The sequence below is a fragment of the Gossypium hirsutum genome, chromosome A11, assembly GCF_007990345.1.
Source record: "Gossypium hirsutum isolate 1008001.06 chromosome A11, Gossypium_hirsutum_v2.1, whole genome shotgun sequence".
Classification (NCBI taxonomy): domain Eukaryota; kingdom Viridiplantae; phylum Streptophyta; class Magnoliopsida; order Malvales; family Malvaceae; genus Gossypium; species Gossypium hirsutum.
Window position 1 is genome coordinate 9,416,792 of NC_053434.1, and position 24,440 is coordinate 9,441,231.

Genomic DNA, 24,440 nt, shown 5'->3' on the forward strand with positions numbered 1-24,440 from the left:
TTTAACATCAACTTCTTATTTTCAGTTTAGATTTATAACTTAGGATGAGAGATACCTGCGCTTCACCCACAACTATAATTTGTTTTGGATTTGGATACTATGTGTAATTGCACCCATGTAATACATTTGAGTAATTATGGTAATTAATTAATCTCTTGAGTGTAATTCAAATATGTATAGCTAGTCATGATTATATTTGAATTTTTATTTTTATTTTTATTTTTAGATGTACTTGCATTCTGCCTTAAGAAAAATTCTTTGTAATTACAAATATATAATTACTATATTAATAATTACACTTTCTTACCATTACCCATATCCAAGCGCACCCCTTTAAAAATATATCAATTAATTTCATATAAGGAAAAGTTCAAGTACAATGGCCGAACCTTAATCAGTAATTTTTGTGTTCGTTTAATTCTAACTTCCAATATATTTTAAACTTAATATAATTCAACCCTAAACGAGGTTAGATGTCAATCGCCATTTGCAGATACAACTTGCAGCCTCTCTCATTCGGTCTTTGTTTTCTTGCGGGCCACTGTCGCCCGACCATCATTATCAACTTTGCCGTCAATTGGTCAAATAGACTGCAGACTGAGTGATTGTTGACTCAAATTCTTTGAATTGGCCTACGACTGCATTTGAGTTACCATTCAATTAACAGCCCTTTCAACATTTTTCTATTAAAGGTTTCTATATCATCAGTTAATTCCAGGAACTGAATGAGATAAGCGATGCCGATAATCTAAATTAACATAGTCTAGAGTTTCACATCAGCTCCCATCCAGCCCAAGCATCCAAATAATATAATTTAATGATTGATGCATGGTTTTTTTAACTTTGAAATGAAAAAGAAATTCAAATACTCTTTTAAGTTTTAACGAATATAAAAAACACGGAGCTGGATGTAGAACACAAAAACTAACCACCCTATGGCCTCGGATACCCTCCAGCTGCCAACGTTATTTGGCAGTAGCCATCGCTACAGAAGTTCTGCATGATATTATTATTTTACACATGTATAGTTGTATTTATCCTACTGGTTATTGCTTTGAGAAATTCAAATAAACAATTAAAAATTGCAGCATGGGTGAGAAAAAACCTCATTCAAATTATATACGGTACGGGATGGGACCAGACCATGATATAAGCATATATTCACACAAATGATATGACAGCACATGCTACGTCGATCCCGTGCACGATGATAACTTTTGTTTTGAATTAGAATGATATTCCCACTCAAACCATTTTAAATGGTTACCAATTCCAATCCTTTTAGCTCCACTCCAAAAACAGATCTGTTAGGATAAAACTTTAACTGCCACACAACACCTAACAAATACTACGCAAAAATATACATCCAACTCAAACCAGGCGCAGGTCTTTCTCAAGTAGTATCAGAAAAATCCTAAAATCAAACTCAAAACAATTGCCCAATTACAAGCCATGATGCTATTCTCCTAAAATCAACTTTTCTTCTGTTAAATACACAAAACCAGATACACAAGGATATTAAAAAGAAAAACTAAAATTGCATTCCACTCCCCACAATGGTCCTAATATTTATGCGGTATCCTGTAAGAAACAAATTCCAATTCAAACCAAGTGACCTTCATAATTTTAGTAAAAAAATTAACAAAATTGCACGGGACAGTGCACACACATAAGAGTAGTAACAGACGCATGAAGAAACTAATGCATATAAGGACATTAATGGCCTTACTAAAAGACAATGTATATGTCAGTTGCCAAGGGAAAATACCAAATTAATAAGAAAAAAAAAAGTGATATTTTCTTCAATTTTCATTTCAGAACCACATCAAAACCTAAGGCAACTTTAGTGTCTCAATAACTCCACCACACATATACCGTAGAGTTGAATAACTTAATAGTAGTAGTACTTTTGCAAAAAATGAAACAACGTACAGTTCCTTACCTGAGAAGAACTCGCAATTGAGCCTTATTCTCTTCACACAGCCAATTTCGGATCCAGTGTTCCTGAGGCATTTCCTTCTCCAGTTAAATTGTCAGGATCCTGCATATAACATTATTATCAATGAAAGCCAAGAGGTTCTCAAAATTGGAGAAGTTAGGGCCAGCTAGGCATATACCTCCATTCCCCATTTGATATAATCTGGTGACTCACAAGCCTTGTATTCGTCAACCAAACTTTCAATTATGTCCCTTGATTCATCAAACTCAGAAAGGTCATTGTCCTGTTAATGTTGAAAAAGATTAGGATAAAAATACCAATGTGATGTACACTTTTTAGGTACCCAATCGAAAAATATTATATGATTTGGAAGCAAATGACATGTAGCAGAATTAACAAACAAATCACACTAATGATTTCAGTCATGGATTCGAATCTCTTAACCGATCTAAAGAAGTAACATGCCCTTTGGACAGGTTTACAAATATGTGTGGTTGCATATAAATACATGTTACAACTTCCATCTATTCGCATAAAATTCATGCACGCAGATCTTTGCAATTCATATGAACACACACAAAAAGCATAGTGACATCAATCGTAAATTAGAAAGTGGGCAGAAAGCTGGCAACTCACAGCAAACATTGGGAACTTCCGATAATTGTCAAGAAATGCTTGCTTCTTTCTCAACTTCTCATACTGGCTCAAACATTTGCTGAAGAGGTGTCGGATACTGGTATGACTTGCTAGCATAAGACCACTCACCTGAAGAATGCAATATGCCCTTGTTTATTTTTTCTCCAGCAAAAGGGTCACTTTTAAGGAGAGCAAAATCATGCTCAAAGTTGTTACCCTTGTTTATTCAGACCAAATATTGTGAATTGTTCTATAATGCAGGCAAAATAAGAGATCTAAAGTCCAAAAGACAAGAACTAGAGTTGTACCCTATGGGCAGTCTGGACATATGGGGACTTTCTAGAAAGAGCAACCTACAAAAACGCAAAAAGAACAAAAAGAGATGATGAAAGTCCAGGTATCATAAGAAAAAATAATTACCCAAAGTGACGACAACTACTTCAACTATCAAGAGACCTGAATACTTGCAGGACCCCATTCAATAAAATTTACTAGCTTTCTTTCACGAATCCTCTGTAAACTTTCATGCACCTGATAAAACAGGGGAAATTATTCAGCAAACATTAAAAACTCAAACCAGTAAAAATAGACAATACAAAAACGATGCCATGAAATTATTTAAGTTGATTTTCAAACACACATAACCATTAACAACTAACAAGCAATTGATTTAAAGTTACTCTTCCATTCAATAAATACTAACAAAGTGTACATTAGTAATATAGTTGATCTCACCTAGTTGGATTAGGCTTTGTTAAACTTTCAAATGATTTCAAATTGCAACACGCCAAATACTTTCTTCTCTTTCAAGGGAGAAAATATATAGTTACTAGCCACAAGAAATCAAGGTTGGATTTCTCTGAAATGTACCCCTTTCTCATGGTTTAAACTAGAAGATTTTAAGTTGACGTGTGCCTAGGAGCATCATTGCAACCATCTTATCAATATCAATGCTCTAAATTTTCAAGAGGAGAGAAGCACTGGCTAAGACCACAAAACTCAACTATCTTCTGTGAAGAAAATTAACACAATAAATCTAAAGAAAAGAGATGTTTCTGAAAAGAGAAAGGAAAAAATAGAGGTAGAGAAAAAAAAGGACATGAGAATCTATCAAATGTCCAATATCATTTTAAAGAAAAGATAAAGCAAACCGTTGTAAACTTTTGGCAGAACAGTCAACAGAAGGAAGAATAAGATGTTCAATAACCTAGACAATATATATATTTGCCTACATTCACATGCAAAATCTTAGACCAATTACCACCCTTAAGATAGAAATAACTAAAACTGCTAAAGAATGCACATGTTATTCTACCGGCCAAAGTCAACAGAAAGGTAATCAACGACTTGCCCAAGAATAAAGAATGATGCATATAATTTTCCTATCCATAATATAAATGTGAGACTTTCGAGATACATTTCCTGTAAAAGCTATAGCATTTCCAAAAAAAAAAAAAAAGTTTACCATACCTGAGTAGGATCTACTTCCCCTTGAATGATATTCAGTATGGAGATATACTTTGCTTGGCTAGCTTCTTTTGTGCGCGCATAAGAGGAAACCATAATATTTTTTGTCTGCCAGGAAGCATAGGGTTAGAAAAATGCAACCCATTTTGAAATAAGTACAACCTACATATCTCACCTGGAGAAGTCTTCTCATAACATCAAGGACAGTAGTTTTGCGAATCACATTGGCCTGCCAGGAAGAGAAACACAGGCATCACACTACACCAAAAAGATCTTTACATGAATAACAAGACTAAAAACAATAATTTAGGACTGATGAGACATACTGAGATGATCAATTTAATAAAAATAAAATATATGGAATTTTAAACCTTCAGATCCATTTTTCACCCCAACCTCTTTTTTACCCCCAATCATGGAATGAGTAAGTGAATCGATTATAGACAAATTGTATAAAGGCTCTACTTAACTCTAAAAATCACACAAGGAGCAATTGATCGGGAACCACAATCAACTACAAAGTCCTAAATATAAAAAACGAGTATTTGAAGTACCTGGCGCTCCACTGTAAGTGGTGTGTAACCTGTCATAAGAAAATGACATCTTGGGGTTGGAATTAAAGAGGCAAGAAGACCAACCAAATCGTTGTTCATATACCCTGGATACCGCAATGTAGTTGTGCTTGCAGACATCACAGTGGAAACCAAAGAATTTGTTTGAGCAAATGTAGGATTACTTAGATGTAAACGTTCTACAGCAATTCTATTGAGTGCAGTATTGTCAAGAACAACAACACAATCAGCATTTAACGTTAGTCGTTTGAGTGTCAAAAGTGAGTTGTACGGCTGGACCACCACATCACTTGTCTCCATCTGGTTAGGAAATACACTATAAGTCTGAACCAGCTTCTTGCTGTAGCGGTCATTCAGAGCCTCCAACAGATAGGAACCCATACCTTCATTGTAGAAGAAAGCAATCAAGTTGTAACCAAAACAAAGTCTTCAAGAAAATTCAGTATCTTAGTGGAAGACACTACTACTGCTGGGGTCCGAATTTTTGCAGCCAAAAGAAACAAACACGTGTGGACATATAAACCAAAAGAGAAAAATAAGCCTAAAATAAATAATTACAAATATTACATAGGCCACAACAGAGAGTTAAAAACACAAATAAGAAGACAAGAGAAGAAACCTGAGCCTGTCCCTCCAGCAATCGAATGACAGAGAACAAAACCCTCAAGACTATCACTTCCATCAGCTTCTCTGTCAATCATGTCCATTATATCCTCTTCAACACCCTTTCCCTGTTTGAAAATCAAGTATTATTCATGATCAAGGAGCTGGATTTTGATAAAAGATTATTAATACATAACAAGTACAAGTCATGAAACTCATGTCAGATTTTTTCATAAAAAAGTTGCAATATGCTCAATGATTTCTATAGACAAGGAAAAATGATTCTAAGATTAAAAAAGAAAAACTGATAAACTAAACATTTCATGAAAGCATATATCTATTGATTCTATTCTGCCATCAATAAAAAATTACTGTTACTTGAAATTCTGATCATCTTTTTCCTAATCAACAAGATGATCTGAACATGTTAACTTAAAAATACTGTGCAGAAGGCCATAATTGTTTCTGACTGTTACTCGAAACATACTATAATGATGGAGAAGGGAGATAAAAGTGAGAAGAAACAAAAGTTGAAACATTACTCGAATAGGATCCGCCAAAACTTACTACCTGATGATATCCACTGGCCCAGTTGTTTCCAGCACCTCCACCATGATCAGAAACAAAGATGTTTTCGTGATTGTATAGATTTTTGTATTCACTATTTTGAATTCCATTAATTACTCTAGGTTCCAAATCTATGAGTAAAGCACGTGGTATATAGTGCTGATCGTCAGCTTGGTAGAAAAATACATCTTTCCTGTCACCTCCCTGCATCATCCGTGCCGAGAAAATCAAGACATAGAGATACCGATGTTTAAATCGCAAGAACTAACTCACTCCTTATTCTTTAATATCTCCCATAAAATCATCTCAATATCAACAAATTACGGGCTATGCTATGCCTAATGGGGACCTAATCTGACAGCTTAATTATCAAGTATTTTTTTTAAATCATCAAAGACATTTAATTATTAGTAAAACTGCAAATAAATAGAAAAAAATGAATTCCCATAATTAACTGGAAAGTGAAGCTTTAAAGTACAAAAACTAATAAAACGAAGAGAAAATCTCAAAAGAAAAAGAGAACCTGAGTAGCGAAATCTTCAAGAATGCCTTCTTTACTGATGCCGTGTTCGAGGCAGAGCTGTTTCCAAAACTCCATTCCGATCTGGTTCCCGCATTGTCCCACCTGCAGTGTTATGATTTCTCTCGGCATTTCTTCTTTCTTTTCTCCTTTCGCTTGAAACTAGGGTTTAGACTTGCCAGACTCTTTTTGAATGGGGAAAAGAAACAGAAATGATGAGAAGAGCTTTTCGGCTTTTTTATATGCCAGTGACACTGACCGGTACTAACAGTGTATAATTTATATTATGCGCCGGCTTGCTTTTGCCTGATAATAAATGCTAACGTGCGCTTTAGCTTAACCCGACCTTTCCATCCTAATCTAATCCTCCATCCCTCCCTCTCTCACGGGTTTGTTTATGAAATTGGGCTTCATTTAACGCGTTCCCATCCAAGGTCTACCCAGGTTACTCTTACTCTGTACTTTTTGCTTGCTTATTTGGGCTCAACACGCTCCCAAGACTAACCACTAACTAGTTCTTAGACGGACCTGAACAAATTCAGAACTGGAAGCCGATGTCAGAAAATATTCATTTCTGTATAAACAGGGAAACTATAGTCTATAGAATGTATTACTACAGTATTAACTAACTAAAATAGATAGCTCCAGTTACCATATTCTTAATCATTTAGCGTTGTCCTATTTATTGTTTGCATTTCATATAAATTTATTTCCTTTGATTATTTTTTATCGTTCTTCAAAATGTTTGTTTCAGGTCATTCCTTGATCACGTAAACAAAACCAGATCAAATTGGAACTATCGAAAGCATACCAAGAAAATAACAGTCTTGTAGCTTCAATAATTTATAATATTGAGGGATCAAGAGAAATACAAATCTAGCGAGCCCAGAGAAAAGCTCCCATGGCGAACTTTCTCTTGTGCTCAACATCTCCGGAAATGGGTAAGCTTCCACTCTAGCATGACCTCGTAGTCAGTTTTGTTGCACCTTGCTAGTGCAGTGACATCTAGAAGTGGCTGCACCAGTTCCTAGCTTGCTGACCATTTGGCCCACTGCACTGGCTGCTGGTTTGACACCCATTTCTGAAACACCTGAACCGTGTGGTTATTTGGTTGTGGCCTACTGGCCTTTTTATAGATGAACTAATGTAGGGGTATGTATTGGAGCAAGCATTGTCGAGGTGGTGATGCAATATTCCAAATTAGACGTAACTTAGAAAGCAAAACTTCTCAAAATCGAGATGGTTTCCTACCTTTTACCCATTTATAATTTCATACTAATAAATGGTAGTAACCATAATAATTTGATTTGCCATAGCAGGCCAGCATTTTGCCAGACCTGCCGGCTTCTAAATTAGGGTCAGCCATATCCTTGGTTTTGGCTTCTTCGGGGCATCAAAACCTTCAGGCATTGGCAACAATGCGGCATAATTGGATCTACGTATTTAGACTTTTCATTTAATTTCATCTAAACAAAAGTAATGACTGACTTAGAACATCAATAGCAGGCATTTGTCCCACCAATCCAACAGAATAACCTTTAAGCAATTCATTGTAGCGGTCTGTGGTCACTGCATTGTTAACAAAGCTGCAGCTAAAATCTTGCAAAGGAAAAACATCGGCCACTTATGATGGTTTGATTTGTACCATAGTTATCGATATCTATAATAGCAAAACAATATAAGCCAGACTCAGTCAAGAAACAGTTGCTTTGAGTACTGCTCGCTTTCATTAATCCATTGCAATAATGCATAGTTCTCTTTCCAACTATCTGTTAACGTCTCATCAAGAAACAGAAGACAACTCCATAAAACAAAGGGAATTAACCTTCATTTGTATGAATATGTAGGAAACAAGGTTTTTTCTCATAACTCAAATGAGAAAATGACCATTCCAAGTAATCAAACATGACCACGTTACCTTGTTAGTGGGACTCATTTTCATGTCCTATGTTCAGCTGTAAAAAATAAAAATTCTAACTAAATACCTAATTGATGAATTTCAATTGGTAGGCGGTGAAACTTTTAATAAATTTAATTTCCTTTAATAGGAGAATTGCAAAAGAATTACATACTTCAGAAAAGATGTTGATTCATGACTCTGCTTTATGGTCATCTGAAACAATGACAAGGCTCTCTGGATCTGATATAACTGTTGGAGGCAGGCCTACAAACATACTTGGAGGAGCAAAATACATATGTAGAGACATCATGCAAATAATGATTCCCAAGAAAAGCTGCAAAAATGCCAAGAAAAGCAAAATAAGCAATCCAATGTTCAACAATTGCTAAACAAAACTGGCGGCGTAACTGTCAGAGGAGCCCCAAAAAGTTTCTGTATTTTTCAAGAACTATATTCACATAAAATGACCAAAACAGACAGGATAACTCATAGATCACCTGACAAGTGGATAAAAAATTCCGGACCATATGTTTGTATATGTGCCTCTTTGTGTGAGAATTTCTTGTTAACCATGAAACTGAAACTAAAAGCCCAACGAAATATAAATTTAACACCATCATCCAGGTTTGGAACACAACTACGATAACACACTTAGAGACTTAGTGTGTGCTTGGTTAAGTGAAAATTCTGAAGGACGAAAAGAGAGAGTGGAAAAGTGGAAAGAAAATAAATTTTAAGTGCATTTGATAAGAAAGAAAAAGTGAAAAGAAAAAAAATAGGAAGGATAAACAATTCCTCATCATGCATAAAAACAAGTCATTCTGAATTGGAATGCTAAGATGGGAGAAATGAGAGAGATATAAGTTAAATGTGCATATTTACAAGACTATGTATCTTCTAAAATTTTTATTTTCCTTCGTCTTATGTTTTAACTCTACAAAGCAATGAATGGAAAGGAAATTACTTTTCTTTTCATTTTTCATACCCAGTTAAACCAATGGAAAGAAAAATATATTTTTTATACTTCTCTTTTTCTCCTCCTTTATCCATCTTTCCGATTTTCTTTTCAACATACCAAGCAAAACCTTAAGAGACTGAATTAGGGGATGGATATCTAGTTCAGACCACAGTTGATAACATATTCAGGACTATCAGTGTGTGTGAGAGCTTTTTTCATTAACCATGAAACTCAACCCTGAAAAGAAAATGAATTGAATAGCTATATCCAGGTAGACTTGCCATGGGCTGTGCAGAATTGGAGCAGATATTTTTTACTTCCCTTACCCAGGCCCAGTCCAAAAGTCCATATTAACTATTGTTAAATAGTAGAGTATTAAACACGGCTTTTATATATTAATATTATTTATACATTAATAACTAAATTTAAATAAAACATGTTTCTCATTATTAACTAGTAATTTGGGCTGGGACAGCTTGAATTGAAAAAAACCTATCCAAGTATAGCCTGACATTTAAGTTGGATATCTCGTTTAGACCACAGCAATGAAGCCTACCTGAAGTGTTGGCTTGAAACCGAAGAGGAACACAGCAAGAACCATTGTCAATAGCATGGCCATCGATGTGGAATATACCTGAATGAATAAGCATAAACAACTAGTTGTTAAAGAACTTGAAAACAAAAAAGAACAGACGAATTCTACCCAAAATTTTAGATTGTCACAAAGCAGTTAAGAAGTTTAGTAGCATGAAACAAATCAAGGGGAAATCTCCAGGTTCGAACATGAAAACATGAAAACATGAAAAAAATCTATGACAATATAACATTCACCGGCCTACGGATAGAAACCACACACAGAATCAAGAATAGCTACAAAGAAGATACCTTGACTATATTGTCAGCATATTTCATTAACCATGAAACCAAAAGCCCAGTAGAGCCTAGATTTAACACAACCATCCAAGTGGTGATGCTGTACCCATTAAACAGCCGTTGCCACCAAGGTCCTTTCTCAAATCCAGCTCTAAAATCATCAACTACAAGCCGTGCCATGTTGAAAATTGCACCAAACCTGGAAGAACATAAATGAGAATAAATCAACCAACAATCATGTTAATTACTTTGAATGGCTTGAACTTGACAATATAGTAATACACATTGGTTGGTTACATATAAGATTAGAGAAACAAAATATACTTTAAATGCATAGTAATATTCCTCAAATAATGAGGCAATGAACACTTTACAATAAAAAAGATAAAGAAAGGAACCTACGTGTACAACTGTACATTCTGCCAGTATAAGCTATCATTGTTTTGCTTCATCAAGAACTCCGTATACACGCCAGCCAATGCGGAAAGACAAGCAGATAAAATTCCTAACATGTATCCTTGAATTGGTGCTGAGAAGAGGGAATCACATGAAGCCTCTCCACAACCTTTGACCTTAATAAAGAGAAGACAGAAGGATGATTTGAATTGTGAAACCTATACTTATACTTCACTAAATTATAAATAGAAAAGAGATGCAGCAAAAGTAAAACAAATTCTAAAATTTTATAGCAGATAGCCTACTTCAAGAGCATAAGTAGCCTACTTCAAGAGCATAAGTGATAGGTCCTAATGAGATACAACAGTTTTCTATGCGGAGATGTTACACTCTTAACTAAGCTGTTGCTCCTTGCCACTCCTCCTAATCCTCACTCTCCTTTTATCTGTCCTATCTTAAATTTTCAGAATGTAATTAAATTATTAAAGCGTTTATTCCAATTATTACTTGCAGAGAAAATTATCAAGTAGTTCTTCCAACTGATTTTTTATTGGATCTCTCTAAACTTGTTTCATAAAAAGTAAAACCATTGCTTGATTTCTCATTTCTCACGTGAGAATCAAGTTTGACCAGCCAAAAATATATTAAATTTTTCCGACAGTCAAAACATATTGATCTGACCTCAAAGTGCATGTAACTTCAAGCATTCATAAACTTTTCTTGTACCACAAGTCAATGTAACATAAATAACAGTAGAGAACATAAATAGTTCAGTTAGACATCTCAAGTTCCTGGCTCGTGGTTGTTCCAACCGCAAATAGAATGATCGCCATCCACTGCAGATTAGATAGCTTCTTCTTAAGAAATAACCTAAATCATGCAACAAACTCATCTATTCATTCGTGAGAACAATATCGAGATAGTACACTTTTGAGGACATAAAAAGATAGTTCATATACAGAATACTGAGAGAATCACCTGAATAGAATTCCAGTAGTGACAATCTTCAAATTGCCCATAATCTGATACGTCGAAATATCGACATACATAAGAGTAGCAAACTGGACATTATTATATATTAAGTAAATGACAGACAGAATGGGGAACAATCGAACAGTTTTCCAATCCGTTGTCATTTTTGGAGGAGGCAATTTCTTACACTCTCTCCATAGAAAAACACTCGATACAATAAGCTGTAAACAAAATCAAATTACTCAAAAATAAACAATCAGTTTTCAGATATAAAATTAAGAAAGTACAATGGAAATTTGAAAAAGTACCTTAAAAACCTCTGCAAAGAAAGGAACGGTGGCGTAATCATATTTATATTTGCCATTGCTTTGCGATAGAGTTGTTAATATCCCCTGCCAAACATTAAAATGAATTTAGATCTAATAGTTATATTAAGTTATTAGCGTTAAGGATTTGAGGGAGGAGAGGAAGGAAATTCATGGGAGTGGGAAAAGCGGAATGAAGAAGGAGAATTAGAGTTTGAAGTAAAAGAGAAGAAAACAGTGACCTGAGAACTGGTGAGGACGGTGAAGAGAGCTGCTATGTACCACTTCATTTTTCATTTCTTACAATCCGCGTACTGGAGTAGAAGCATTGTCATCTACTGCAAGAGAGCAACTAGTACTGCGACAGTGAAAGAGCTACCACCATTGGAAGCACCGATCAGTTGATACAACATACACGTCGTCGTATTTACGCCGCCCCGTTTTCGCGTAGTTTCCTTTTTGTGAGTTAAACACTTGATTGAGGCTGAGCTCATATGTCATTTCTTGTGGGGCCATGGCCCCTTTTTTAATGGAAAAAAATTAATATAAATTAAATAAAATTTATTTAATAATCACATTATTTAAATTTTTGAATTCTTCGGTTAATCTTTGTACGACGCTTAAAATGTGTGTTTAGATTTTGTTATATTTAAATTTATCAAATTTAAATATAAGTATAAAATATAACTTACATGTTACATAGTGAATAGGGATTAATAAATAATATTTAAGCTATAAAAAATAATTAAACTCTTTACTCACAATTAAAGATGTTTATAAGATGTACTGAGTTTGGGCCTATCATAGTCTAAAAGATGGCCTTACTTTTCTTCCCAAGCTCAACTAATTTAATAAAGATAAAATCGGGTTTAGCCTCACCTACTCATATTTAATTTTTTAAAATTAGTTTTTATTTAAAATTAATTTTTTAAATATAATACACTAAATGTATTAAAATTACTAAAATAAAAGTTTTCTAACACATTAAAAAATATTTATATTAAAAATACTACCATAAATATAATAAAAATTTTATTATATTAAAAACACAAATAAGTATAATAAATATTTTATTGTATTAAATACCATTTTTAAAAATTTATATTTTGGTTGGATTATTTAGTTGAGTAGGTTTTCTTTTTTAGGTTTTAGATAAATGATTTAATTATTATTGGGTTAGTGATTTAATATAAATATATAATTTTTATTTAACATATATAATTAATATAATTTTTTATTATAATATAATATATTCGAACCAAATTAAGCTTGGGCTAAAAAAATCTTGCCCAATGCCCCACCCTTTGTAAGTCTTTAAGTCGAGTTTGGGAAAACTTTTAAACCTATTTTTTGGTAAAATCTAAAATTTTACTTTGGACCGACTCATGATAAGTCTAATTACAAAAGCTCAAAGACTTACAAAGAGTCAAAACTCAACTACAAGATAAGCATGTATTTAAAATACTATTAAACATGTATTTGATTCTTGAAGTTGTTGTTTTTAATTATTTTATTTAAAGATGATATAAAAGTATGAAAAAATAAAAGTGTGATAGTAATATTAATTATAATTTAAAAGAATGTATACTTTCGTAATTTTATAATTGGGTTAGTGTCTCGACTAAGGATGACATCAATTCAATAAAATGTTTAAATATAAGTATTATATTAAAAATTTCAAACCACATAAGTTGGATTTAAAAATCGATATATACTCTTTTCTTTTTCTTTTTCTTTTATTACAAGAGGAGTGCAAAATCCTAATAGCAATACAATTAACACAACTCAAACACAATTCATACCTGGGACAGTGAATACTCTAATCATCAAGCCAATGTATAGGACAAATTAAATATAAAAAAATAAAATGTGCCTATTTATAGGAATAATTTTTTTCAATTATAATTTATCAAATACTAATCCAAAATAATCATTTCATAAAACAACAATATATAATATAAACTTACATTTTAAATTAAAATGATTTACTCAAATATAAATATTAAAATATTTTTTAATAATTACCAAACTCGATTTAATGTGGAATGAATTCTTTTTATGTTACAATTTATACCAACACATAGTTTATTGGCATCTCGAAATTCTAAGGTTTTAATTTGAACTTTGCAATTAAGCCAATGATTGATGATTAGTGTGTAATTAGATAATAAACATTAAATTTAGATGTATTAAAAAAAGAAGAAGGAATAATTCAATCAAATGTAATAATTGAAGCTAAACGAGATTAAGTAACAAGGTAAAAAGATTGGCATATAATGTCAGGATCCGAGTGTAATCAATTTATTTTACCCCTAGGATTAAGCCTTCACAGCCCTGGAAATACGTAGTCAATCTACGGGAGCGGAAATTGGAGAAGTATGAAAAATACAGGAAAATAATGCATTAGAAATGGCCGAACAATGCGATCTAAAAGCCATGAACATCGAAACTCGCGGGAACACCATGCCATTGCCACCCAATCTGACAAGTGTCTGGTCACGTCAGTGCCTCGTCAAAAACAAACTTTGCCTTCAATCACACACACCAATCACCGCCATTACACACACAATTTCCCCGCCCAACACAATACTCCTTGTAATACTAAATTCCATTCACTTCTTTGACATCCCTTTTCATTATCATGTACACGGTTTCGATTCTTGAGTTCTGATTTTTCCTGTTTTTTGCTGAAATTCGATTCATAAATGGCGGAAACTATCGATTCTTAGTTTTGCTGCTATATTCCCGATTTTTGAAGAAAGCTTTGAATTCTTTTATATTGGGATCGGGGAGGAATTAAAAAAGCTTCTGTAAGTTCCTATCACCTTCATTGATCTCAGAGGAAGCAAGTTTGGCCTGTTTTTCTATGGTAAGCAATGTCATGTTTTTGTAATATTCACTTGTTTTTCATTTGATTCCTCTTCTTTTTAATTCGTATATACGATGAGCATTATTATTTACAAATGCCGTTTTGATAGAGCCTCCTTGTTCTAGCCTTAGACCAAAATGGAGCAATTTCGGCAGATAGGGGAGGCTTTAGGAAGTTTGAAGGCATTAATGGTTTTTCGTGACAACATCCAAATTAACCAGAGGCAATGCATTTTGTTACTAGATATTTTTTATTCTGCATACAAATCGATAGCAGATGAAATGAAAGATAACCTGAAATTCGAAGAGAGGAACTTGAAATGGAAAGTTCTTGAAATGCCATTGAGAGAGCTCCACAGGATTTTCAAAGAAGGGGAAGCCTACATCAAGGAAAGCTTGGAATCTAAAGACTGGTGGGTTAAAGCCATAACTCTCTATCAGAATACTGACTGCGTTGAGTTGCATATCAGTAACTTGCTTTCCTGCATTCCGGTTGTCATTGAAGCAATCGAATCTGCAGCCGAAGTGTCCGGTTGGGAACAAGATGAAATGCAAAAGAAAAAACGGGTATACTCCAATAAGTACCATAAAGAATGGATTGATCCTGAACTTTTCCAATGGAAATTTGCAAAGCAGTATCTTATTACTCAAGATTTTTGCAATAGGATCGACAATGTCTGGAAAGAAGATAGATGGATCCTTAAAAACAAAATCCAGGAAAAGGAAAACTCAAGATTGAGAAAGCAGGAGAGAAAACTTGCTGATTTGCTTTTGAGAAACTTAGATAGTTCAAAATCTTTAAAAGATAAGCTTTTACCGAGTTCAATTCTATTGGGGTGGAAGGACTATCAGGTTAGACGGCGGCTCGGTAATGGGAGTCAATACAAGGAGGTTTACTGGTTAGGTGAAAGCTTTATTCTGAGACACATAATTGGAGATGTAGAAGCAGTAGCTTCTGATATTTCTTCATTATTATCTCTTTCCCACCCAAACATACTGCATTTCCTTTGTGGATTCACTGATGAAGAAAAGAAGGAATGCCTTTTGCTCATGGAACTAGCACATAAAAGCCTCTGCGACTGCATAAAAGAAACTTGCGGCCCAAGAAAGCGAACGTCGTTTTGTCTTCCGGTCACTGTTGATCTAATGCTTCAGATTGCAAGGGGAATGGAATATCTACACTCAAATAAAATCTACCATGGTGGCTTAAATCCTTCCAGCATTTATGTTAAGCTGAGAGGAACATCTTCGGAAGGGTACATGCAGGCGAAAGTTTCGGGATTTGGCTTGTCTTCAATACCTCAGAGGGGAGCAGCGAACCAGAATGAAACACAGTCATTCATTTGGCATGCACCAGAGGTTCTAGAGGAGCAAGAACGGCCAGGAAGTAAAGTGAAATTAAAGTTCACTGGAAAAGCAGATGTGTATAGCTTTGGAATGATTTGCTTTCAGCTTCTAACTGGAAAAGTCCCATTCGAAGATGGCCATCTTCAAGGGGACAAAATGAGCCGAAACATAAGAGCAGGGGAGAGGCCATTGTTTCCTTTCAAGCCACCAAAATCTATAACAAGCTTGATCAAGAGATGTTGGCATGCGGATCCGGATCTAAGGCCTAACTTCCTATCCATCTGCAGAATTCTTCGGTATATAAAACGGTCACTTCTAATGAACCCTGATTATAACAGTCAGTCAGAGTTACCGGAGCCGCTTGTGGATTACTGTGACATTGATATGAGGCTTCAACGGATATTCCCCACATGGGAAACTCCCAATCCATTATCCACATCACAAATCCCTTTTCAGATGTTTGTTTATAGAGTATTGGAAAAGGACAAAACAGGAGTTCCTCTCAAAGACACTTCGGAATCGGGAAGCGACAGAAATTCGGCTAGTGGCGATGAAAATGTCACTACTGATGAGCTATACACATCAGCAACTGACAGGTCCATGCCTTCACCTGAACCACTGCCTAGGATAAATACTACAATGAAAAAATCTGCAGATATTAGAACAAAACATCCAGGTAATCAACCACATTCTCGAATTTTCTTTTCATTCATGCATTTCCTCTTGAAACAACAAGGCACAACACCAAATTATCGTTTCATGTCAAAATTTAAACATTGGAATTCATGCTGACAGCCTGTCTTCTTTTCCAGTGACACCTAAAGCAAGATCAACAAGACCTCCAATGAATCAGCGTGTCCGCAGTTTCAGAATGAGTTCAGAAAGCCAGCTGCTCCTAGTGAGCCCCAGACTACGGAGATCATCATCCGGCCATGTCTCAGACTCTGAGCTCTCCTAGCCTTTCTCAACATGTTGATTGCTTAGACACAGAAACCATGTTTGATCTAGTTTGCGGTGATGAAATGCTTTGCCAGATCAATAATTACAGGGGAAAAAAAAAAGGGGGTTCAACTGAAGATGAAACAGAGTGGAAAAGATAGTATTCAAACAGACAATCCTCGGAACAAGTGCTCAGAGCTCATCGAGTTTTCAAAGTTTTAAGGGCGGGAACATGTCAGCTTAAACTGGCAGCACCTTAAATCTGTAAATTTGGTAATTGTACTGAACAATCATAATCTTTGATTTATGAAAGACAGAGACATTTTTTGCTACAACTTTAGCGGAAACAATTCATTAATGCTCAACACATAGCATACAAATTCTTTAAGCCAGTTCAATAAGCAGTTCAATTTTGTTTTTTACCTTCTCCTTTGGATACCTTTAATTATATAATAATTGTACTCAATTCATCTATATGGGTATTCTTGTTTCCATACAATAAGAAGGAACCATGTAAGTAAGATGATCAAATCCTAATGACGCTATTAAATACATACAAACTGTATATAGGTGCTGTCTAAGGGCCTTTACAACAATACTAGTCAGCAAATAGAGACATATATAACAGTTAAAATCTCAAGGGATTTCCATTTTGTAATGGTGGGAAGGTCCCTCACGTCCATAGAGATATACAAACTACTTCTCAATCAGAAAGGCTAGTTTTCTATTTGTTCGCAATAGCGAGAAACTTTGGAATTAATCATAAAGGAACAAATATCTACAAATCACTAAGCAAAATGCTCCGGAAAATACCTTGCCAAAAACTGACAGCTGCATGCCTCCTAACTCTTTAAGAACTAAGAAGCATTGTTGAATGTTTCTTAAACACAAAAGTCTTCAGGGGGCACATACTTCTTCTGCTACTAAGTCTATCAGTAATGTTTTTGCTCATGAACTTTTGCAACCCAAGAAAATTTTTGGTGCCACCCCTCATCAAGGTTGCCATTAAAGTTAAATGCAACGCTGTTCACAAGGAGCAGTCGGTAAATCTGCAGGGCGCCAGCAACTTATAAGAGTATTGTCATCTTTAACTTCCAATTCCAAGTGGTTATGGTCATGCACTTGTAAAGATGCCATACTCCAACGGCCATAGCAGTTTTAGTAGGAAACCAGAGAGTAATATGACTGCGAGCATGGGCACACTCAATTGAAGGCAGACTCAAAGTTGGTGAACAAGTTTTTGCCCTCATTTTTACCCTTCAGCCTCTGCAATCGAACCAAATCATGGGTTTCTCAAAGTAAATGTAATCTATCTTTAGGACAACCAAGCTAATTACAGGTTATTGAGCAGAACTGATTTTGGGGAAAGGTTTTCATCACACTAGTTTCAGTAATTCTATACTTCCAGTTGAGTTGGCAGCAACAAGCATGTTTGACTTTTGTCTCCAACAGACACTTGAAACGAACTGTCCATTTTCATCACTGGTTTGATGCCCAGAGATAGGATCAATAGACCCGAACTTATAAGAAGTGATGGGCATTGGCAGAGATCTATAATAACAATAGACCTACAAAAGTGAAAAAAAAAAGAAGATTTGGATATCAGTTGTGTTGGCTCAGTTATATATGCATGCAAACCATGTGTAATGTCAAAGATCATAAACAAAAAGGACAGAGAAAATCCAGAATTGAGCCATGGATTTCAGCACCTGTTTTTTGTGATTAAACATATTTACCTCATTCGTTTCTGACCCACATGCTATATATCCATCCAAGACAGTTAAACCCACAAAGTTCTGATGAAGCAAAAAACAAATAGTTAACACAGAAATATTGCAGATGCTCAAAATTTGAAGGATGTAGAGAAAATATCTAACCTTCTCATTTTTATGGCCACTAAAGGTTAAGCAGCAAGTATTGGTGGTCGATCCATCCGAGCAAGTTTTCTTGAGATCCCACGACTTCAGGGTGTTGTCAGTGGATGCAGAGAGAAGGGTGTTGGAATCCAAGAATTTGACATAGCTAACAGCCTTTTCATGGGCAGCCAGTGTGCACAAGGGGACTCTAGAATGACGGAGATCGTAGCAATAGACTTTGTAATCAGCCGATCCAAATGCCAACAGATGCGGAGAGAAACCAGAGAACTGAACACAACAGACATTTGCAGGGCTCCACAAGGTTCCAAGCGAACTTTTCTGCTATCAAAATTTTCTTCATAAGCTTCACTGAAAACATACGAGCTGCAGTTCCAAAACTCTTACATGTGCATGCAAGCATGTAGGTGTTTGTCAAAACACCAAAACTTTCACATGCTACGTGATAAGTGAGGCAGGAAAGCATACCTTGTTAATGCTCCAAAGCTTCACAGAGCAGTCATCACTTCCACTAGCAAACTTTGTTGGGTCAGCTTGAGAAAAGTCGACAGACCATGCCCTCTTTTGGTGTTCATTGTATTGACAGAGTCCTTGACCAGTTCCCGCATCCCATGTCTGTACACATAAGACATCGTTTTATCAATTAAATACATGGCAACAACCTTCATTCAATAATAAAAATACCATATTCCAACACAAACCAGAAGGAAAATTGAATGCTTAGACAGAAGTTCAGTAGTTGCAATTACTCTTCGATGCAATAGAGCCAAACATAATCCAACGTTGAGGCAAACGGTATAGATGTCAATAAAATGCATAAAAAATAACTACAACATTGATCATGAAAAGAATTTACCAGTCTACTGGAACAGTACCAAACCGATGATGGATCATATACATCTAACAAATATATTGCTATATATAATGTTGTTGGGATAAAACCTGAATGCCTTATTTGACCAACATGCACATCAAGGTATCTTTCAAGTATTTACCTGGACAACACCATCATAATCAGTTGAAGCCAAATAATTCTTTACGTAGTTGTTCCAGCACACACAGCTAATCTTTGACTTGTTTGACATCTCAACAACGGGATAGTGGATATCAATAGAATCATTCATGAATGCATCGAACTCGAAAATCTTGATTCTCTTTGATACGCCAGCAGTAGCAATATAATCCTCATTACGGTCAAAACTAAGAGTGCATATCACATTTGCAGAGTTTAGAAGGTCTCTATTTCTTATTGTTCCACAGACTTCAAACTTGCTATAGCAAGCAAACTTGCACAAACCTTTGAAAAAGCTCCCAAGGGGATCAATAGATTTCTGATTCATTCTCAGCTTTCCATTCTCACTTTGTGACTCAGACAACTTGCCTCGTTTCTTCAGTAAGTCTTTGTCAGAGACTGCTGCAGCAGCAGTTTCAGAAGAGTGGATTTGGGATCTCATGGAGAAGTAGGCATGCTCGAGTTGCCAGATATTTTTTGACAACCATCCATCATTTACATCTGACTTCAAATTTGGTACACAATGAGCAACTGAAGTTCCAGGATTTTCAGAATGCATCCACTTTTTTCCTGCATCAGGAAATCCATTTTGTATTTGAGGGAAAACTGAGGATGTCCTTAATGCTTGCCTTCTCTTAGCTTCCTTAATATCTTCTTCTAAGAACCTAATCTCTTCCATCAATTTGGAGGCACGCTTCTGCTTTTGTTCTTCTAGTTTAGTTAGAAAATGTAGTAATATCTCTGATACAGCAATATCATTACCAGGAGATTCTGATAAATTATTCCCGCTAATCTTTTCTTGGGATCCACAAAATAAATCAGACCGCAAGATTTCCCTGTTTTTGTACAGAATTTAAATGTACTTAAAGGACTAAAACAAAAAGAATCTACATTAAATCTTAATGCATTGCAGTAGAGTACATAATCTACATACCAACAAAATGAAGTACAAGCACTTGGAATTGTAATGACGTCATTTTATTTAGGGAGTCAGGAAATGACAGTAAAGTAAAAAAACAATTACTAATGTGCAGGCTAGAAAAGGATAGACCCGAGTAGTGAATTTTACAACATATACTAACTTCTATCTGAATTGTTTTTCTTGCAATTCAAAATATAAAATGACAGCTTATAGTAAACAAAACTGCTATATAACTAGTAGTTATTGCAGCTGATGACCGGTAATAAAAGATTAATGGATACCTAGTTGTTGGACGAGAAAGAGGTCCAGGATGAAGAAGCCAAAGACAAAAGGCAGCTTCCTTGGGACTTTCTGAAAGGAAATTTGGTGGAAGAATCCGCTGGCTCAAGTCTGCCATCACTGCAGAATGCTGCTCCATTGATTCAAAACAACATAGCAACTGATAGAAACAGCCCGCATTAGTAGAAACGATAGCCTATCAACTCTACGGTGAAAAGTATAGCAACTGAGATATATTCGAACCAGATGCTTAATAACAAACCAGATGTGTTCAATGGAAAACCTTTTCAGATGCATTCTAGAGAAGTTATGGGTTGAAAGCATGCTCAAGGTACTGGGGAAATACACAACATCGGGTTGTAATAGACATAACTTTTAGATTATAAAGATTCAAGTATTGGACCCTATCTCAAAGGAAGCATCAGTACTAGGAAGCATTAATTTGTTCCAACTTACTCTATACTGTAAAAGTCAAGATTCATGTGATTAGCGGTTTTAAGGTTACTCTCTCAATGACACGTGCAAAGAGACAAATACACAAAAAGGGAACCAGATCCTGTGAGGAAGAATGTCTCGCCCTTTAGTGAGAGAGTACAATCTATATTGTCCCAAATTTTTGTGAATCACATTTTTCCTTTCCCCCTTTTCCCTAATAGGCACAAATTGTAGTAATATATTCAGTGCCCTTTTTATTGGTTCAGTTTCAATCATCAATTAATAGAACAATGGATAAGCCATTACAACATAATACCTACCCCTGAAGTGATGAAAAATCGAGATGTGCAAGGATTCAGGGATTGGAGTTTTTTCACATATTTTAATGTTACGGTCTTAAATGATTCATCCTAATATCTCAGATCAATAAAATGTATGGTTCAAAGACACAAAAACAAGACTTATACTCTTAGTATGGTTGACCTAATAGCTAATACAGGGTTAAAATGCATCATATTCTATGCAGAGAAAAGCAAAGAAGGAAACCGAAAGTATTAACAAATATGAAAGACTAATAAAGCTCCTCACCTCAAAAAGGAAAACCCCAAGGCTATATATATTTGACGAAAATGTAAGGCTTCTTCCATTGAGCTCCCCGGGGCAAGCATACCACCTCTCCTCCATTTGTATAGCTGCAGAAGTAGACTGCACAACAGATGGTGTAGCATAGTGGAAAGTTGGAGGCTGGTTGAGAAATGAGGTAGAATGTTGCTTAATAGATGTATGAAAGCCAATATTTTTTTGCATCTCGGTCTTGGATCCATGAGGAGAGGCGAATTCTGTTTTGTTTCCAGAAGGTTGCATGTTCTCATTGTGCTTTAGCTTCTTTGTACCTCGTCTGCAATTGGAAGCATTAATACCCTGTTCCAGGTCCCTTTTTCTCTTCAAATCATTACTTACTGCAGACTCTAGTCCTTGCTTGACAGACAGACCAGTATAGATTACCCTATTAGGTGGTAATAAACAGAAACAGGATGGTCGTAAGTCTTGCAAGACAACTCCTTGCAAATGTGCTGAATCCACCAGCTCCACAATCTGCCTGAATATAATCAGGCTTTCAACTTTATCCTCTTTTCGACTCCCTGGTTTTAGCCATTCCCTCAAACTAATCGCATTGGGGCAAGGGTCAGTAGTAGACCTATCAATCCCAAGTAAACAAGGTTGGTCATGTGGATCTCTTCTGATAATGTCCTTTCCTTTCATACCTTTCTTGACAAATAACTGAGAAAAGCTAGGCCTAGATGACATTTTCAACCGAGCAGCTGCAACTGACAATGAATTGCTCGAGATACCCAAGTGGTCATCAGTAGCCTTCAAATGCAAAGCCATTCCCCCTGTCGTCTGGTCAATATCCTTGCTCTTATGGTTCTCATAAGACATTCTTGCAAGTTGCTCTTTTGCTCTCAACAAGACATGGTTTGCGTTTTCATCATCTAAAACCTCGTGTTCCAGCCTTTGATTATGATACATTCGTTCCCACTGACCCTGCCTTAAGTTGTTCGAGTTCTTGGCTAAAGTTAAAGTTGAGCTCTTATAGTTTTCCACAGTCAATTCTTCGACTATTATACCAGTCTCAGTCTCGGTCTCATTCATAGAAGTCCCAGGATATTGAGGTGCAAAGCGACTCAAACCATTCATTGGCGATTCCATCAAAATATGACCTTCGGATTTCGAAGGAAAAATTAAGTCCTTTCTTTTGAATTCAGCAGTCTCTGGTAATTCATTTGCTGCCATTTCTTGCCCATCTCGTTCCATACTATCCAATTCCAAATAAAACCCAATTCAATCATTTTGTTTTTGTTTTTGTTTTTACTCTACACATTATTATAAGAACTACAAACAACACATATAATGAAAGATAAAGGGCTGCCAAAAGCTAGAAATTTATTGTATCTACACAAAAAGAAAAAACAATTGGATGTTGAATCATATATTAAAACAAAGTTATCTTCTATTCAATGCATCGTTTCAAATCTCAATACTGAAGCAAATAAATTCAATTTCAACTTCAACAAACAAACAAACAAAAAAGGAAATTCGGTGTCTAAAAAATTAAAATAAAAACCACCTTTATCACATGAAAATCTCTTCCCAAACTATCAAAGTCGAAATTGAAAAACCAGAAGAAATAACTTACACATCTAGGACCAAGGGCAATTTAGCTTTTTAGCAGAGAGCAGTTAACAGTTACTCTCAAATCCAACCAAGAAAAGAAAAGAAAAGAAGAAAGTAACTAAAGAAAAACTTGCCAGAAATGGAAACAAGAAATACCATTAAAAAATTATAATTTGGGGTATGTAAAAGAATAATTATATTAATAATATCTTCTCAGTTATTAGACATGCCAAAACTGAGTCGGAAACAGAACAACGTCTTTTCGGTGTCCCCTAGATATTCTTTATTTTTTTTCCTTTTTAAGTTTTTTTTTTAATTTTGAAGTTAATCAAAATTAAAATGATTCAATTTTGTTTGGTCCACGAATTTTCAAGATTTATTATTTTAATTATTCTTTTTAGAAAGAAAGAAAAAAAGGTGAAACTTATTGGATCGATTCTCTTTTTCTATGGGAAAAATTAAAGACAACTGGGTTGCTTCAACAACTTTGCTCAGCTCAGAGCCGTCTCAAATGTAAGGATGAAACAGCAGCCACGATATTTTTCCCTGCAAAAATCTGTTAGTCAAAATAAAAGATAATAAATAATAAAGGGTTTGGAATGTCTTATAAATGTAAATGCCACTGGTTTTGTTAACTATTAGCAAACCTGCCATCAAAGGCTCCCCCATTGTCGGCGCAGTTAAAGCCTCTCACAGTGTAGATATGGGGTCCAACAGTGACGAGAGAAGACGGAACACGTGGCGAACATGCAGGCGTTTAACACACATCCGAACAAAGGCCGATTGAGACACGGCCAGTTTGTGGATAGCCTCACAAGGCGTTGGATACTTTAAGCTGCAAAACCGTTATAGGGGTGCTTCTGTAATTCTGTTTTAATCCA

At 35.3% G+C, this 24,440-nt stretch overlaps 4 protein-coding genes across 11 annotated transcripts; 1 reads left to right on the top strand and 3 right to left on the bottom strand.

Annotated features, from left to right (window-relative positions):
- Nucleotides 1-1,346: 1,346 nt before the first annotated feature.
- LOC107909780 (tubulin gamma-1 chain) lies at nt 1,347-7,283 on the bottom strand. Of its 2 annotated transcripts, XM_016837430.2 has the most exons (12): nt 6,308-7,283; nt 5,788-5,988; nt 5,234-5,345; nt 4,597-4,997; nt 4,218-4,271; nt 4,046-4,150; nt 3,032-3,106; nt 2,884-2,928; nt 2,576-2,704; nt 2,118-2,222; nt 1,943-2,041; nt 1,347-1,581 (listed from the first exon to the last, which is right to left on the bottom strand). In XM_016837430.2, exons 1-11 carry the CDS (start codon nt 6,434-6,436, stop codon nt 1,976-1,978), a joined length of 1,422 nt encoding a protein of 473 aa, XP_016692919.1. In that variant the 5' UTR covers nt 6,437-7,283; the 3' UTR covers nt 1,347-1,581; nt 1,943-1,975. The 2 variants fall into 2 exon arrangements, with proteins under 2 accessions (XP_016692919.1, XP_016692920.1); XM_016837431.2 differs by lacking the exon at nt 5,788-5,988 and having other exon boundaries at nt 6,308-7,001.
- Nucleotides 7,284-7,997: 714 nt separating this feature from the next.
- Nucleotides 7,998-12,175, bottom strand: LOC107909781 (CMP-sialic acid transporter 1). The gene is made up of 8 exons (XM_016837432.2): nt 11,951-12,175; nt 11,712-11,795; nt 11,410-11,624; nt 11,225-11,301; nt 10,438-10,609; nt 10,048-10,234; nt 9,719-9,796; nt 7,998-8,538 (listed from the first exon to the last, which is right to left on the bottom strand). The coding sequence occupies exons 1-8, from the start codon at nt 11,996-11,998 to the stop codon at nt 8,395-8,397; spliced, it is 1,005 nt and encodes a 334-aa protein (XP_016692921.1). The 5' UTR covers nt 11,999-12,175; the 3' UTR covers nt 7,998-8,394.
- Nucleotides 12,176-14,011: 1,836 nt separating this feature from the next.
- Nucleotides 14,012-17,194, top strand: LOC107909783 (cytokinesis protein sepH). Of its 3 annotated transcripts, none has more exons than XM_016837436.2 (3): nt 14,012-14,577; nt 14,687-16,599; nt 16,736-17,194. In XM_016837436.2, exons 2-3 carry the CDS (start codon nt 14,715-14,717, stop codon nt 16,879-16,881), a joined length of 2,031 nt encoding a protein of 676 aa, XP_016692925.1. In that variant the 5' UTR covers nt 14,012-14,577; nt 14,687-14,714; the 3' UTR covers nt 16,882-17,194. The 3 variants fall into 3 exon arrangements, with proteins under 3 accessions (XP_016692925.1, XP_016692926.1, XP_040936915.1); XM_016837437.2 differs by having other exon boundaries at nt 14,703-16,599; XM_041080981.1 differs by having other exon boundaries at nt 14,013-14,577; nt 14,821-16,599.
- A 191-nt stretch (nt 17,195-17,385) lies between these two features.
- Nucleotides 17,386-24,418, bottom strand: LOC107909782 (protein SUPPRESSOR OF PHYA-105 1). Of its 5 annotated transcripts, none has more exons than XM_016837435.2 (9): nt 24,207-24,418; nt 23,582-24,105; nt 21,973-23,200; nt 20,952-21,109; nt 19,732-20,584; nt 19,205-19,351; nt 18,740-19,057; nt 18,599-18,658; nt 17,386-18,430 (listed from the first exon to the last, which is right to left on the bottom strand). In XM_016837435.2, exons 3-9 carry the CDS (start codon nt 23,197-23,199, stop codon nt 18,239-18,241), a joined length of 2,955 nt encoding a protein of 984 aa, XP_016692924.2. In that variant the 5' UTR covers nt 23,200; nt 23,582-24,105; nt 24,207-24,418; the 3' UTR covers nt 17,386-18,238. The 5 variants fall into 5 exon arrangements, with proteins under 5 accessions (XP_016692924.2, XP_016692922.2, XP_040936914.1 ...); XM_016837433.2 differs by having other exon boundaries at nt 18,740-19,060; XM_041080980.1 differs by having other exon boundaries at nt 23,513-24,105.
- Between the last annotated feature and the right edge of the window lie 22 nt (nt 24,419-24,440).